The sequence below is a fragment of the Phaseolus vulgaris genome, chromosome 5 (assembly GCF_051622355.1).
Source record: "Phaseolus vulgaris cultivar YP4 chromosome 5, ASM5162235v1, whole genome shotgun sequence".
In the NCBI taxonomy this organism is placed as follows: Eukaryota; Viridiplantae; Streptophyta; class Magnoliopsida; order Fabales; family Fabaceae; genus Phaseolus; species Phaseolus vulgaris.
The window spans coordinates 6,908,387-6,924,987 of record NC_143502.1 but is presented as its reverse complement, the minus strand read 5'-3'; the positions used below and the strand labels follow the sequence as shown (position 1 = coordinate 6,924,987).

Sequence of the window (16,601 nt, the reverse complement as noted above, 5' to 3'; positions counted from 1 at the left end):
ATTGAGACAAGTTGCTTACCATATAAGGGTCATTGAAGCAATGTTATTAGTTGATTGGTGTGTCACACACCCTTTGATAAAGTCTTTAAATGGTTTTAGAGATGGATCAATCAAGAATATAAGAGCAATAAATGACTCTACAGTGGAATAGTTAGCCTCATCCATCTTCTCAATACTAATAATATGATAAGAAAAGATGGGAGAATTTATTATAGAGGTTAGTCTTGAAAGATACTTTTTCCTAAAAATCTAGTGTGAAAAAACTTTAGGAGAGGGCGTCATAATAGTAAAAGTGGACCTAGACAACGCAATTTTGAAAAAGGCTATAGATACCTTGTTAAACTCAAGGAAATAAGAGCAACATTAAGATGAAAATGTGTGTTTTTAAGACATCATATGTGCCCTATTTATATTGAGAAAAATAATAACACAATAAATAGAGAAGACTTGATATCCTTTAATAATAAAAATGTGACATAGGAATAAATAAAAATGTTTCTAATAATACATATATAACTTTGATATTCTTGATTATATTTTATCAATTCCTTATTTCTATAATTATAACAATAGTGATGAAAACAACAATAGCAAGATGATAATAACAATGATAATATTGATGTCAATAATGGTAATAAGAATAATAGTATGAAGAGCTCCTTACTTATATAATTATAACAATAGTGATGACAACAACAATAATAAGATGATAATAACAATGATAATATCGATGACCATAATGGTAATAACATTAATAGTGTTTAAGTTGTTATATTATTAAGTGGAAAAATTTGTATTATGACTATTAGTTATAACTTTTGGACTAAGAGTAGAAGTTTGATATTAGGAATAATGATAATATTGAAGATGATGAATATGAGAGTGGTGGTGACTTAAAAAGCAATAGTAAAAGTGATAACAATAATAACAATAGTATATCAATAATGACATCAATGATAATGATAATAATAACAATTATCATATATGAGAAATAATGTGAAAGTAAAAAAAAATCATAATAAACAAAAGATAAGAAAAACATATCCTATCAATATACCATCAATCAATTAATTATAGTACGATATTATATAGTTATTTTATTCTATTAAAGAAAAAATGTTGATTTTTCTATATTTCTAATCTCTCAAAATCTAACCAAATGCGTGGAAAAGGTAGTTTTTTTTAGTTAAACTATATGGATGCCCTTATCTTTACATATCTATAGTGGGAACTCGCTACATGTCATGACACTTGAATGATGAACTATTGAAAACTACAATTGACAACTATAAAGTAGAAGTATTGTGAAGATTATTTCTTATATACATGTGTTCTTGCCTGTTGACTCTGATGACAAGTTCTAACTCCGTCTGTCTCTTCACGAATTCGTCATATCTCTTGCTGCTCTGGAACATAGCTCCATTGAGACAGAGGGGACCCTACCTGTTGATTGCACTCCGATGATCAAGTCAGTAAAGGGCTTACTATAATTTAAGAAGTATTCAGTTTAAGTCTTAGAAACAACGTACCTTTACTTGGGATCTCAAACTCCTTTTATAGCTTACCTTTTGTAACAACTTTCCATCATGAGAATCTAATCTCAACTGAAACCATACTCAACAAGAGAAACACATTCTGTTCAAGGGCACCTTCTCTCAAGGTGCTACAACATAAGAGAATTTTGTCTCCAAGGAGTGCATAAAATAATAACAGAATAACCACTAGGACACCAACTCATGTGCCGATATCAGGGATCCATTTTGCTTACGTGGGCACCCTACTCATGGTGCTACGTTATCTTTCATTATACATGCAACCTAACCACTACGTGCCCTAAAACACATGGGCTTAGGTTTAAAAGAAAACATTTACTTCACCTAGACCCCATACGTACTAAGTGCACCCTTAGGTCCACAAATATCCTTTGTTAAGCACCTTGCCTTTACGTACAAAAGGTTACCTTAATTATAGCAAAACGGGTTTACTTGTCCAACCAGGGTCCAATCACATGACCCATTATACTGGCCTAACAGCCGAGCTGACCTACCTGTGCCATGCACCGAGATCCGACCACTGAGCACTGAGTCCTGACCGCTCTGGTCTAGTACAACATGAAAGCATTTATTCTCAAATATATTCACTTATACAATGAAATAAGTAACATTTTTTAACATGGTCATTATTATTTAAAATTTATTGAAATAACTTGTCAAAAAATTTATTGAAATAATGAAATCATAAGTGAAATGGAGTGCTACTCTCTTGACTTTATAATTTAAAAAAATCAATTGAGTAAATTGTTTTTGAAAGAATGAGTTAATTAATGTGCTAGTAATAGGTAACTAAAGTACATGCTAATGTGGTGGTGCTGCTACCTTAGGTGCGTACAAAAATTGTGGTAGAGAAGATCATATAATCTAGTTTAGCATATTCACTTTGGAATCAAAATGATATTCATCAGTATTCTTTCAGATCCTTGCCAAGAGAATGGGCATTGCAACTCCAAAAGTTTTAAGAACGTCAAATCAATTTTGTGCTTATTATACAATTGTCTTTCCTCAGATCTCACAGAAGAACTACCCCTAAGGGGTGTAAGTTCAATTGCATAGAACTTAAAAATTACTAAAAAATGGGTCAGCCTTTTCGGCAGATCGTCATCCCGTCTCCGATTGGTACCTGAGATTCTCCAAAAAAAAGTTAACCAATTATAAATTAACTTGCAGATTTTCTCTGCAAGTGTATTAATATTTAAAAAAATATGGTATAAACCTACCATACTGATGTTTACACGCTCATCTTCCATTAACTTTTGGTTAAAATTTCTAATGCTGATAGTTTTAGGGTCATGTACCTGCAAATAGTACAATAAATCAGGTTCACTTAACTGGAAAAAAAGGAGATCACAGAAGAATTTATTCACCAGTGGGTCAGCAACTTTTCCATGCCAAAGGACATTATCAATTACAATAAGACCTCCAACCCTCACCTGCAACAATAAATTATTCAGTGCATCAGTATAACACAGTTCATAGGAACCCAATAAGAAAGATTATGAAAGATCTTGTGATTAAGAAGCATAAGAATATCTGAATGCCTTTGACCGGTTTTTATTATGTTCTTACCAGCTGTAGTAGCAGTTCAAAATATTTCTCGTTCATTCTTTTCTCGGCATCAATAAATGCAAAATCATAGCTGCATGAAAAGGTAATATCGCTTAAATTCTATTTTACTTGCTTTTCCTTTGACAATGTTCATATCATATACTCAGGATCCTTGATTAACAATAACTATTTAAAGAGAAAATAGCAAATGTGGAAGAGCTCCTACCCACAGCAACAGAATGTGAAATTTCAAATCATATATCATAGTGATGTTGAAAATGAAAAATCCACATACCTTCCTGCTTCACCATTCAGAATTAAAGATTCTAGGGAATCCATTGCAAGTCCAAGTTTTACATCCACCTAGAACCAGTTATGTAAAGCCATCAGGAAATGCAGGCAGTACATAAATATAATATAAAAAGTGCCCATAATTCAAAAGAGATAAACAAAAATTTTGAACCCTTTTCAAATCAAAAGCAAATGTGTAGCATATATACCTTATGTGAAACACCAGCTAGCTGATAATACTTCTTGGCAACATCAAGAGATTTGGCATCTCTTTCACAGGCAACTAAATGACCTGATTCTGGCAGAACTAATGCTATGGCTAGTGAAGAGTATCCCTGGATCAAATTAATAATATAATAACTTATTACATAATGGAAGTGAAGTGGCATCCTCTACTATGTAACATGAAGAAAACTAGTGCATGGTGTGTAAAGAATGAAGTACATACAGTATAAACACCAACTTCAATACACCGTTCTGCTCCAAGAATCTGCACAAGCATTGCAAGCAGCTGTGCCTGATCAGGGGAGACCTAAAAGCATTGTCAACATTTTACTTCTTGCTAATCAAGTGAAATTACAATGTGAAACATGACAGACAAGATAGAGAAGACAAGTGAGACTACTGTACATTCTTTCCAGCACAATTCTTTACTTGCCCCATCAAATTTCGCAAATTTAAACTTGATACCAGACAGGATACAAAAACACTAGTAGCACAAAGCTAACATTCAAAGACCATTATGTGTCCCTAAATAAGAAGCCACTCAGTCTTCAACAAAAATTGTTAAATTGGATTTATTTCCCAGTTACGAGACGTAGGTCAATCATGTTCATTTCATAACATAAACTAACTCTAGAAGTGTTGAAATAACCAAATCTTGTTTATTAGATTGCCGAGCTATAAGCTTTAAAGGAACATAATTTGAATATTCATAATTACAAACATACCAGTATGTTTGGGATCAAGGATTCAAAATGATTCTACCTATTATTCATTATGTGTTCTTATTCAAGGATGCGCAGAGCAATATGGTCAACAGAAATGATTAATTGTCTACAGCATCAATAGAAACACATAATGAATAAATGGTACAATAATGCTACTCACTTTCATAAAACCAAATGTGCAGTAGAAACCCCTGCTTGATAGTGAAGATAAAATACACAAGCATAAAGTCAATATTAACAATTCTATTACTAAACAGTGCAAGCAAAATTGCATAAGAATGAAATAATTGGAGACACCTGCATTTGACTTCCACGCATAGAGGCCGTCTCCTGCCGCAATTGCCTTAGAATCTGAAGTGCAGTCACTTTACAATAAGCACGAAGGGCAATTTAATACACACAGTTTTTCACAGTTGACAGCAGAATTCAGATACCCTCCCCCTCCCCCAAATTTTTTTTCTTATTAAAACAACGCATGAAGCAAAACAGTATGTTCCTTAGTCCTCACCTCTGGCTCTCGAACATTTTTTAGGACATAGTCGTAGAGGCGGGGAGTGAGATTAACAACCTGCTTATTGCCATAGTTTTTATCACTGGCAACAACAAACTCACTGGTGGAGCAACTTCTTTCAAGCAGTTTCCATTTGCGTCTACATTTCCTGAAACTGAAGCAATAACACCAAGTTGCACTGCAGTTCAACCTTTGAGGTGAGACATTAATGGCTCCATTGGAAATAGCCCAAGTTGAAGAAAGCGAATGAAAGCATGAAGGTCCCAGTAGAGCAGCTACAGGAAGCTCAGGGGGCAACATTGACCCCTGATGAAGCACCAAGTTTATGCTACTATTTGCCATGAGCATACAACCTTGTACGACAACAACCTATCCTCCTCGTAACCCCCACTTTCAAGTACCCTTTTGCCTTTTTTTTCCCTCAGAGGCAATTTTACAAACACATGGTTGGCAGGAGACTTAGACCAATAGAAGGCAAAATTTCAGGACAAACCCAGTATGTATCAGCATTCAAAATTTCAAAGGAATGACAGGAGAATTTAAAATTTTAGGCAAAATTACTTTTACCTTAATGATATATCCTTGTACAAGTCTTTCTAATAATTTATAAAGTAAATATTCAAGAAAAAGGAAAATTTATCTAATATCTTAAAAATATGAAAAAAAAAGTTAAATACCAATCATCATCCAACTCAAATACGATAGGAGAGGAAGACCTAAATTATTGTTTTAAAAATTTTAAAGTACATTAATATTATATGCACTGAAAAAGAAAGCTGCCCCTGAATTGAAACTTATAGAGGGTGTTAGTGGGTCACCTCACTCATTATTATTCATCGAATTTTGGAGTGGGCTCAGCCTGATTTTGTGGTACTTTTCGTGATGCCTGCATGCATAGTTCACTTGTCTATCCCAAAAGAGCTTTTATCAATTTATTGCGATTTTATGTGCTACAGATAGGAAAAGAGTGTATAGTATAATATAAGTGTCCAACAATGATAAATGATGAAATTTGTAAGACACTAAATGATTAATTTAAAAAATATTTGTTAAATTTTTGAAAATTTTAATTCGGTTCTAACATAATTTTAAAAAGTAATTTTTTAAAATCTTAAATTTATTATATAAATTTTTATTATGATTATAAAAATAAAAAATAAATTTTTTTAATTAATCATAAAAAACATCTTCTTACTCTCATATAAGTGAAAAGAAAGGAAAAATACATGTAAGAATTGAGTAAGAATTGAGTGTGAAAAAAATTATCTAGTTAAAAAAATAAATGAAGAAAAAGCTATTTTATTTATTATTGTTAATATTATTTTTCATTGTTATTAATATTATTATTTTGATTTATTAAAATTCATTATGAGTTACTATAGTGAAGCTGTTTTTAATTTGCAAAAACACATTCTTCACATACACCAAGGAAACACACACAAAATGCACAAATCACTTCAATCCTCTTGCAAAGTCTTTCGATCCATCCAAATAGAGGCTTAAGGTAGGTTCTTGTAATCCTTGCCATGTTTCAAAATCTAAAGTCATTGCAATGCAATAAAAGTATATGGGAAATTGGACTTAAATTTCTCTAAGGTTTTATTAAATAGCACTCACATTTTATCTAATTGTAAAATAAATATTCATTTTTGTTATACTTTTTACTTTTATAATTATTTATTAAACTTTACTTAATGTAGTACTCTTTTATTAAAATAAAAAAAGATGACTGTCACTTTATTAAAAATATAAAAAATTAATGTTATTAAATAAATAAAAAAATATGAGAGATAGAGACTATTTTAAAATTAGAGGGGGTGAACATCATTTAGCATAACATTGGGAAAGATAAGCGGAATTTTTTCTAAATGTAATTAAATTATTATTATTTTATGTTGGGAATATTTATGATCAGATACTTTCCATTCAAAAGTAAATTGAATGAAATAAAATAAAATCTATCTTATTTGATCTTATTTTAAACAATTTAAATAATAAAAGTTGGTGTCATTTTATTTAATTACACTCTATTGATCTAAGTGTATTCTAAATATATCAAGGGTTGGAAAATACAATCATATAAGGTATAAGCATGATCATTTTTTAACAGCTTTCCATATCTTGATATTGGTTTTATAACCCTATTTTTATATTATTATTTTTATTAAATTAAAACAAACATAAAAAAAAATATTTATTTCGGTTAAATGAACAGTTCTTTAATTTTATCGGACAACGTTTTTATGTATAACAAGTGATACTTTATTTAAATAATCTGAATCTAGTTTTATTGGGATTAACAAAATGTTGATTGATTAAATTTATATGTAAGTCCATTTGACTACATTAATTTTTTTAAATGAATACAACTATTTAAAAAAAATACGAGATTTTTATGTTAAACTTTTTAAAAGTAAATGGAAAAGTAAAAGAGACAAACACATAAGACAAAAAAGGGATTCAGGACTCCGTGGTTTGAAAATAACTACACGAGATCTTTCACCTTTAATTTTTTTTTTTGTTTTATGTTAATATATTAGGGGTAAATGTGTTAAATAAAAATTTCACGGGTTCAAATTGCAACTGCAGATTTTTTTTTTATTGACAATAAACAATGAATAAATATGAATCACTTGAGGAGTGATCCAACTTTTATACATAAACACAATCTTTAACCTTTCTTGTTAGGCAAACTCCCAAAAATGCCTAACATAATACACCTAGCTGACCCCAGAGAGAATCACTAAGGTACTCAAGCCTACAACTAAAAAGAGTACATCATGAGACCATCTCCATACAAACCAAAGGGTCAAGACACCAATCAAAAAAGAAAAAAAAAACGCAGAATGTGACTTAGATGTGACTCATGTCCAAGCCTTTAATTGTACCAAAGCAAAAACTTCCACTACATCCACTTTGTGAAGCTCGGATACGGCCAAAATCGAGTTGTTTGCACTTCCGACATGCCGGCGACGCGGATACGCGGCGGGTGCGTGCATGACACGGTGTCGAACGCAGCTGTATGGGCCAGATACGGCCTTCTTCCTGGACACGTCGGAGGAGACACGGTCCACTCCTTGGACACGGAGGGACGCGGTTCACTCTGTAAACCCTTATTTCACAGAAAATCTTAACTAAAATCTCAAATAAAACTCTTATTTCAGAGTAAATCTTAACTAAAATCTCTAATAAAACTCTTATTTCAGAAAATCTTAACTAAAATCTCAAATAAAACTTTTATTTCACAGAAAATCTTAACTAAAATCTCAAATAAAATCATAAAATCTTAAACAAATCATTTAAATAAAAATATATATAAAAATCTTAAGAAAATCCAGAAATAAAAAAGGAAATTAAGAATAAATAATATATTTTTTCCTTAAAAAAATTTATAATTTGAAAAATAAATTCTATAAATATGAGTTAGAACCAGTAACAGAGCATTGGTGAACTCAAGTAGAAGGCGTAAAGTGGTGACTAAATTATGGGATATTACAGGAGATGACTGGATTTCTCGATATTGTTAGCTTATCTTGATGAACCAGAATTAGAAATTGTATTTTTTAATGAAAATGAATAAATGTATAAGTTAAACATTATGGTTTACAAATACATCTTTTTTTATACCATTCTTATAAATGTTTTTCTTGATTTTTTTCATATAACAAAATATATTACTACATTTTAATTTATACATAGCCGTGTCCCGTGTCCTATAATTTTCAATTTAGCCGTATTTTCATGTCTGTGTCGTATCCGTACCCGTATCCGTGTCTGGGCTTCATAGCATCCACTACACCCCCTTTAAATATTACCCTGTTTCTATGCTTCCAAACCTCGTTGACTAGTGCGATCCAAATCACTCCCCAAACCTCATTTACCGAAGCAGACACGTTACACAACCTAAACTGAGAGAAGTTTAGCAGTGGAACGTTGTGAAATGTACTCTGCACCCCCAACCATACGTAACAATGGTTCCACAACAACCATGCAAATCTACACTCAAAAAACAAATGGGTACTAGTCTCCTCCTCAACCCCACAAAGACTACACATAAAACTTATTACTGTGATCCCTCGCTTTTCAAAATTAGCCTTAGTGACTAACTTATCTTCCAACACACTCCAAGCCGTAACTTGCTGATGAACCAATTCCGAAAAAGAAAGTGATACAATTTAACCAAAAAAATTGGATGTAATTGAAATATGTGGCTGAATTGTTGTAAGTAAAATTTGGTCATCACGTATTTATATATCAAAACATTATCTTAACAGCTAAAGAAGGCATTAATAATATACTATTAGATCATTTGATATTAGACTATTATTCATTCATATCCAAATATTTTCTCTTACAAAATTTACATGTAAGTCTGAAAAGTGTGTAGGAAATTTCGCAACAACAAATAGTAATATAACTCAAATAACATATAAGTAAGAAAGTAATTTTCAATATTTTGTAAGAAAGTAATTTTCAATATTTTGTAAAGTGAATTAAACCTAATTCATACCAGTCTTATTTTTAAATCACTTATTATAATAACAAGCCACTAAAACCTTTAAAAGGTGGAGGATAGAGTTTTGATAAATTGAGAACCCAATAGTAAGTTGTTTCATATAAGTGTATATGTGGGAAATATAAATTTTTAGTGAAATGTGGTCCATCTAAGGAGATTGAGAAATTTTGAAAGATTATAAACGGGTAGTTTTACTAAGTTGTCAAAATAATATTTTTCGAATAATTTTACTATGAAGTTGTAAAAATAATATTTTTCTCCTACTAAAATATCTATGTAATTTTTCTGAATAGTGACATGTTTGACAACCCAAGTAATTGCTGCATATTATAATTATTAAAACTAGAAGGAGAAATAATTTTTTACGGAAATGTAAACACATGGAAGATGAAAATTTTTTGAAAAGTTGTAAAATGTTTTTTTTTTAATATGTAGTTCAGAAAGTATCATTTTTCAAAAAAGATAAATAAAACGGATAAGTGATGTCACACATTTTCTTAGTGAGATTATACACAAGACTGCATATTTTAGATTATCTCTAGGCAATGCCCCAACCCACTTGTACCACTCATGAAGAGTATTATTCTTCTGTTTCAATGACTTCAAACGTATATGAGATAGGATCAAATAAACAGTTTCTCACTATTTTTGGGTTATTTATCTTTTTCGAATTTAGAGATGGAAATGATAATGGAGAAAGAAAGAGTGCTGTGAAACACACAAGGCGTTTGTGGCTGAGAACCACCTCACTTTGTTGATGAGATTTGGCTCAAAATAATACTCACCTCCAAAAGCTCATCCACTTGAAAATTCCAATTCTCCTTCGTTTGAAACTATACACGTTACAACAAATATGAGGGCCATCTAACTTTGTCTCTATTCCACCATGTACTTATGAACCCTTCCTATTTTTCACTTCCTTCTGTTTCTATTCCTCACTAGGAGTTTCTCTCCATTGCTTCCTCTGCATGCACACATAGGTCTGCTCTTGTTTCTCATCAGTTACGTAGTTGTTTCCATGCTCAACATGTCATCACTTCATGTGGCCTTTATAACCATGCTTCTTTCTTAGACAGACTCTAGCAGAAATGAAGATTGAATAGTAGTGTTTGTGTTATGTCTATGCTATCATTTCAATTCTGGTTGTGTTTGCCAAACTGATTTTATGCATGAGTTAAGGCGCACTTGCTGAACCAAGTTTTGTGATGGGATAGCTCATAGCATCAATCTTTTTCCATCTGTTTTTTGTTGTTACTCCTTTTTACATAGACATGTTGTTCTTCCCTTTTAAATAGTACCATGCTTTTGTAGAGTTTTTAGAAGGCTTCAGCCATGTAAGTGATGGGGAGCATTCTTAGTTCAAAATCGTAGCATGTAGCTTTGATTTTCTTGGGAAAGAGTTTTTCATTATGTAACTTTTTCCCATATTGTGCATCCAAAATGTTTATTTTTCTCCTAATCCAAAATCTAGGAAATATTTTCCAGCATCCAGTTATTTGTTTATTTGAAAATTTTCTCAGCTGAAATTTGCCTCAAAATTAACTATTAATATTATTCCAAAGTTTTGGGTTGGCATAGTAGTTGTCTTCCTATACCAACCCATAGTTCATTGGGATACCTCAAACGTTTATAGCCATATATTGTGATGAAAAAACTAATAGCTGAATATATATACATGTATATTAGAATTCCTGAAGGGTAACATCAACAAGCAGTGCTGAAAATGGAGGTCACCAATGTCAGTGAGTATGAGGCTATTGCAAAGCAGAAATTACCAAAGATGGCGTTTGACTACTACGCATCTGGTGCAGAGGATCAGTGGACTCTGCAAGAGAACAGAAATGCCTTTTCCAGAATTTTGTAAGATTTATATTTTTTACAGTAGTTAATTTCGAAACTATAATGATTAATTTTGTTCCTTTGACATTTCATAATACAAGCAATATTGACATGGTGAAAATATGAATGAAAAATATACATACAGGTTTCGGCCTCGTATTCTTATCGATGTGAGCAAGATAGACATCACAACTACTGTCTTGGGCTTCAAAATATCCATGCCAATCATGATTGCCCCAACAGCCTTTCAGAAAATGGCTCATCCCGAGGGTATAATTGTTTTTCCTTTACATTTTCTTGAAGTAAATTTTCAGTTGTGGTTAGTGTGTATTGTGCCAAAAGGAAAGACTAAGATCATGCCATACTTTCTAATTACTTTTTTTTGCTTTAAGGACACATCTTTTCCTAATCAATTTCAGCAAGATAAAATCCTTGAACTTGAACTAAACAACTTTCATTCACACTCACTCACTAAATATAACTCATGCCAGAGAAAGTGAGAATCTGATTGACTAAACAAAAGACTTCTGTCATTTTTACTACTTCAGAAGTTTTATCTAAGAAACAATTTTTACATTTTCTTAAGCCTTCATTGTTTCGTCAGATATATAGGTCAATGACACATCAGACATGTAGTGCCCCCCAATTAATGTCTTGCATAACCATCACATGTTTCATAGTTCTGATATGTGACTCTATTTGTTAGTCAAATTTGATTGTCATCAGTAATTCTGCGAAAATTCTTATCATGTAGTTCTGATAAATGGATAACAAAATCTGTGACATTTTTTATTGGGAATACTAAAATAATAGGGTTGTAGCAAGAAATTTAAATGTGTTGACATTTTTTTTATATGAATAGTTTAATTCTAACACCCTTTGCAAGCACCACTAAAACAATTACCTAGAGCTGGATTTATGTTGGATGACATATTTTTTTCTTATGCAGGAGAATATGCCACAGCAAGAGCTGCCTCTGCAGCTGGAACAATCATGGTACTTTTCTTTTATGTTTATATTCATATAGTAGTTCTTCACTTGATTGATCACCATCTATTCCGGACAAATTGCTTTGCAAAAAGAAATTTACAATCACTAGTGACAAAAATCCCTTCTTTATGAATGATTCAATTCAATTGGTGGAATTGCTGAGAATCTGTTATATTTTCGTTGTACATGGTAAATTTGTTTGTTGCTTCACACAATATTTCACTCATAGACACTCCAATTAACTTCAAAAGATTGTATGCTTGCAAATTTGTTGTTTACCAATGCATGTCCATTGAGCTCTGTGTTCTTTATTGATGAGTAACATTTTGGTTCTTTCAGACTTTGTCCTCGTGGGCCACTTCAAGTGTTGAAGAGGTGGCTTCAACAGGACCTGGCATTCGCTTTTTCCAGCTATATGTAAGCTTCAAAATTTTCACTCAGTTCCATTTCACTGTTTATTTGAATTTTCATTCATGATTTGTTCCTTTTCTTTAGGTGTACAAGGACAGGAATGTGGTTGCTCAGCTTGTGAGAAGAGCTGAAAGGGCTGGATTCAAAGCCATTGCCCTTACAGTTGATACTCCAATACTAGGACGCAGAGAAGCTGATATCAAGAACAGGTACAACTCTTCCACTTCAACCTTGTTATGTATATAAATTTCTCAATGGATATGAGTAGCTTTTCTTTGAGTTTCAACTTTAATCGTTGGAACTAAAATTAGTCCTAAAACGTATCTCACAGATTCACACTGCCACCATTTTTGACATTGAAGAACTTTGAAGGATTGGACCTTGGAAAGATGGACAAAGTAAGATTAGTTATCACAGAATTATTTCTGCTGGCTAATTTCCTTGCCTTTATCACTAATTGAATTTTTGTCTTGATCCTTTCAGGCAAATGACTCTGGACTTGCTTCATATGTTTCTGGTCAAATTGATCGCACTCTAAGTTGGAAGGTATGTTACATAATCAAAAGGGCATTTTGTTTTCTTCTTGGTAATTATTATCCTATTCCTATAGTAGAGAAGAATTTATTAAAGTAAAATGAATTTAATATACAAAATACAGATAGTATAAAAAATAATATATTGTTAGCTAATCATAAATTGTTGATCACTTCTACTACAGTTATTTTATAAGTCGTACTCATAATGATTTCTAACTGGTTGACAGAGTAAAATTTGTTAATACTGCATTGCATAAAACTCAAGTGGCACATTGCCCACTTCATTGATTTGATTCATAAGTTACTTGCAATCTGAACTCAGAAAAAAACTACAAGTGCATTCTGGAATCCTTCAGAGGAGAGTAATGAGTTCAACTTTCCCATAGTTTACATTTGTTTTCATAACTTTTTGTGTATACTTTGGAGCATAGAAGGCTCAACTGAATAGAGTCCATCCAAATAATCATTCTGAACGCTGTAGGATGTGAAGTGGCTCCAAACAATCACCTCTCTCCCAATTCTGGTGAAGGGTGTGCTGACTGCTGAGGACAGTAAGGATAACCAAAGCTGTATTCATGTGTTCATCCTCTTTCAATATTTTACTAATACCTTCTCTTGAACATGGCAGCAAGGATAGCTATACAAAGTGGTGCAGCTGGAATTATAGTGTCCAACCATGGAGCTAGACAACTTGACTATGTTCCAGCCACCATATCAGCATTAGAAGAGGTACATCAACTTAAGTAACCATCTTAGTCACCATGAAACTTCAACACACTCATTTTAAACTGTTATATGCATTTCTTTTGTGGAAACTTAGGTTGTCAAAGCTGCTGAAGGTCGTCTTCCTGTATTTCTGGATGGTGGAGTTCGCCGTGGAACTGATGTCTTCAAGGCATTGGCACTAGGTGCCTCTGGCATATTTGTGAGTAGTTCATTTCTCCATTTTGGAATGAAACAAAATTCTCAGTCCATTTCATTTCTCTCAAATTTAGGAGGGAATCATAAATTTCTCCAATCTCCATTATATTTTTCATCCTTATTCTTTTATCAATCCAAACCGTAGAAAGTAATACCATCATATATTTCATTCCATTTGTGTCCGTCTATAAGAATATTTTGGATCATATCTAATACTATCTTTTATCATTACCTTATCTATAGTGTGTATATCAAATTTATAACATATCAAGAACTGTGGCAACAACTAACAAGCTTTGTTTTATATCAGATTGGACGCCCTGTGGTGTTCTCCTTGGCTGCTGAAGGAGAGGCTGGTGTAAGAAAAGTGTTGCAGATGCTACGTGAAGAGTTTGAGCTAACCATGGCCTTGAGTGGTTGTCGTTCCCTAAAGGAGATCACTCGTGATCACATTGTGACTGATTGGGACCAACCTCGCACTCACCCTCGCACCCGTGCGTTATTGTGAAAAGCTTGCTCCTCATTTGAGCCAAGTTTGCATAATGCGGTGCAGAACAATGGGGAAACACTTCTATATATGTTTCATGAAACTGTTCTCATCCTTTCTTTTCCTTTTCCTTTTTGGAGAACTCATTTAAGGTTTCTGTTTGGAAAACTCTATGCTCTCTTTGTAAGCATTATATATATCATCATGATACTTTGTGGCTACTGCTGCTGCATTCACTCATTGTATATTCTTCATTTTTGAATAATTTATCAAGTAAAAATTTACCAACTTTCTCTCCATATCTTATAAAAGAGTTTGGATCTCCATAAACATCTTTAGAAGATTTTTTTTTGTTTAAAATTAACTTATATATAAGTTCATTTATAAAACTTTTTTACTAATAATTCTTTCAAGAGATTATTTTCAATCTATGGAAAATATCTTCTATTTTCTTCTATACACTTAGTGACATGACTACTAAGTTAATCATTATTTTTTTCTAAAATAAATAAAATTTCCTAAATTGTTATAAACTTTGACTTATTATATGAGATTTCTTTATTTTAAATCTTATACAAAACTCATCATTTTTGGTTACATAAATTTATAATTATATATTTGAGAGTTTCTTTCTCTGACAGTGCACTGAGAATTTCTTGTTGGAGAGTTTAGGAAGTATTTTTAATTATGATTATCGATTCACAACACTTTTGAGACAACATCATTATTTTTTTTTTATGAGAATTTAGTTTCCATTTTTTATAACATCCATTATATCAAATATAATATGATTTGATGAACGTAATAGTGTGTTGTCTAGTAATTGAATTTTTTAGTATTTGAATAAGGAATGTTTGTCCTGCATTTTTCATTGTAGCTTGAATCATTGTCTCTGGTCTTGTAAAGAATTTATCCTATGAGGTAATATCTCATACCAATTCAAAGATAAGGTTAATTTTATAAGATGGAATTTGAAGTGATAAAGAGAGACATTCATCTCTTGAGTTTAGTAATAAGTACACAATGTATCTTCAAGCTAAGTACATTAAACTCCTCTAGAATATACAATAATAAAGTTGTTTTTACCAGTTTTACGCTTAACCGAGTGGATATGAAATACAATCACTCCTTGTCAAGATTCTAGCTTCACACAAATGTGAAAGATTATACAAGTTAAGCAAACTCTTTTACAAGTCATCTAGTGCATGAAGCTTCTCAAACACAAGAAGCGAAGAAAAAACAATAAGAGCTTTTGCACGTATTTATGTGTATGATAAGCTTCTATTAGTATGCATCACAAAGAGATTTGTTATGACCTAGTGTTTGTGCATTGTCCTTGGTGTAGAGTTTTTCAACATATATTTTTTAATTTACGATGGCATTGTTATACTCCTTTCGTTGAGTAAAGGGGCATGGTTAATTTGTTCAACTATGATGACCATATATACTCTTAAAGAGTAGGTTGTGCGTGTTTCAAAATCTTTGAAGTTTATGAGATTGCTCTTTCAAACTTGTAGACAATTTTCCTGTGCATCCAAAATAATAAGTCATTTGTTGAGATCTTGATCATTTAACACTTCATACTCTTGTTATTTCATGTTGATTCATTTTATGCTTCTTTGTAAGATGTCCAAACCTTGGGTTATGATGAGGTTCAACTTTAAGAATTAAGGATTAGATTTATCAAACAAAACTAGAAAGGGTGAAGTTCATGTTGGTCTTCCTTAAGTTCTTAATTTTGGTAAAACACTCAGACTTTAGGGTAAAATTAGTTGCAAGCTTCATGGTTCTAGAAGTTACTTAGGGCAAGAAACTTTACCTATCCCACTAAACCAAACACTTTGCCCAAAATGTACCCAACACGCTCTAGAATTTTGAACCACTAAGGAATGCTTATATGATATGAGATGGTTTTTCTTTGAAAGATAAAATTAGAAATTAAGACAACGATTATGTTTCCTTTAGCAAATCGAATTGGACGTAAACATGGGATTGTGCATCCTTAATTGCAATTGACCGTTTTTCTGTGTTGATATGTTTTCATTATT

The 16,601-nt window shown here is 32.0% G+C and overlaps 2 protein-coding genes across 6 annotated transcripts; one reads left to right on the top strand and one right to left on the bottom strand.

Annotated features, from left to right (window-relative positions):
- Positions 1–2,435: 2,435 nt before the first annotated feature.
- LOC137835002 (uncharacterized) lies at positions 2,436–5,797 on the bottom strand. Of its 5 annotated transcripts, none has more exons than XM_068643294.2 (10): positions 5,672–5,797; positions 4,851–5,311; positions 4,640–4,693; positions 3,841–3,924; positions 3,602–3,727; positions 3,397–3,464; positions 3,123–3,192; positions 2,921–2,986; positions 2,774–2,851; positions 2,436–2,676 (listed from the first exon to the last, which is right to left on the bottom strand). In XM_068643294.2, the coding sequence occupies exons 2-10, from the start codon at positions 5,199–5,201 to the stop codon at positions 2,635–2,637; spliced, it is 939 nt and encodes a 312-aa protein (XP_068499395.1). In that variant the 5' UTR covers positions 5,202–5,311; positions 5,672–5,797; the 3' UTR covers positions 2,436–2,634. The 5 variants fall into 5 exon arrangements, with proteins under 5 accessions (XP_068499395.1, XP_068499396.1, XP_090158920.1 ...); XM_068643295.2 differs by lacking the exon at positions 5,672–5,797 and adding an exon at positions 5,421–5,618; XM_090302794.1 differs by lacking the exon at positions 5,672–5,797 and adding an exon at positions 5,421–5,618 and having other exon boundaries at positions 3,841–3,882.
- Positions 5,798–10,291: 4,494 nt separating this feature from the next.
- LOC137835001 (glycolate oxidase 1) lies at positions 10,292–14,841 on the top strand. The gene is made up of 12 exons (XM_068643292.2): positions 10,292–10,349; positions 11,056–11,229; positions 11,354–11,478; positions 12,158–12,204; positions 12,538–12,615; positions 12,694–12,818; positions 12,941–13,007; positions 13,093–13,155; positions 13,627–13,696; positions 13,774–13,874; positions 13,966–14,070; positions 14,377–14,841. The coding sequence occupies exons 2-12, from the start codon at positions 11,093–11,095 to the stop codon at positions 14,572–14,574; spliced, it is 1,116 nt and encodes a 371-aa protein (XP_068499393.1). The 5' UTR covers positions 10,292–10,349; positions 11,056–11,092; the 3' UTR covers positions 14,575–14,841.
- The last annotated feature ends 1,760 nt before the right edge of the window (positions 14,842–16,601 follow it).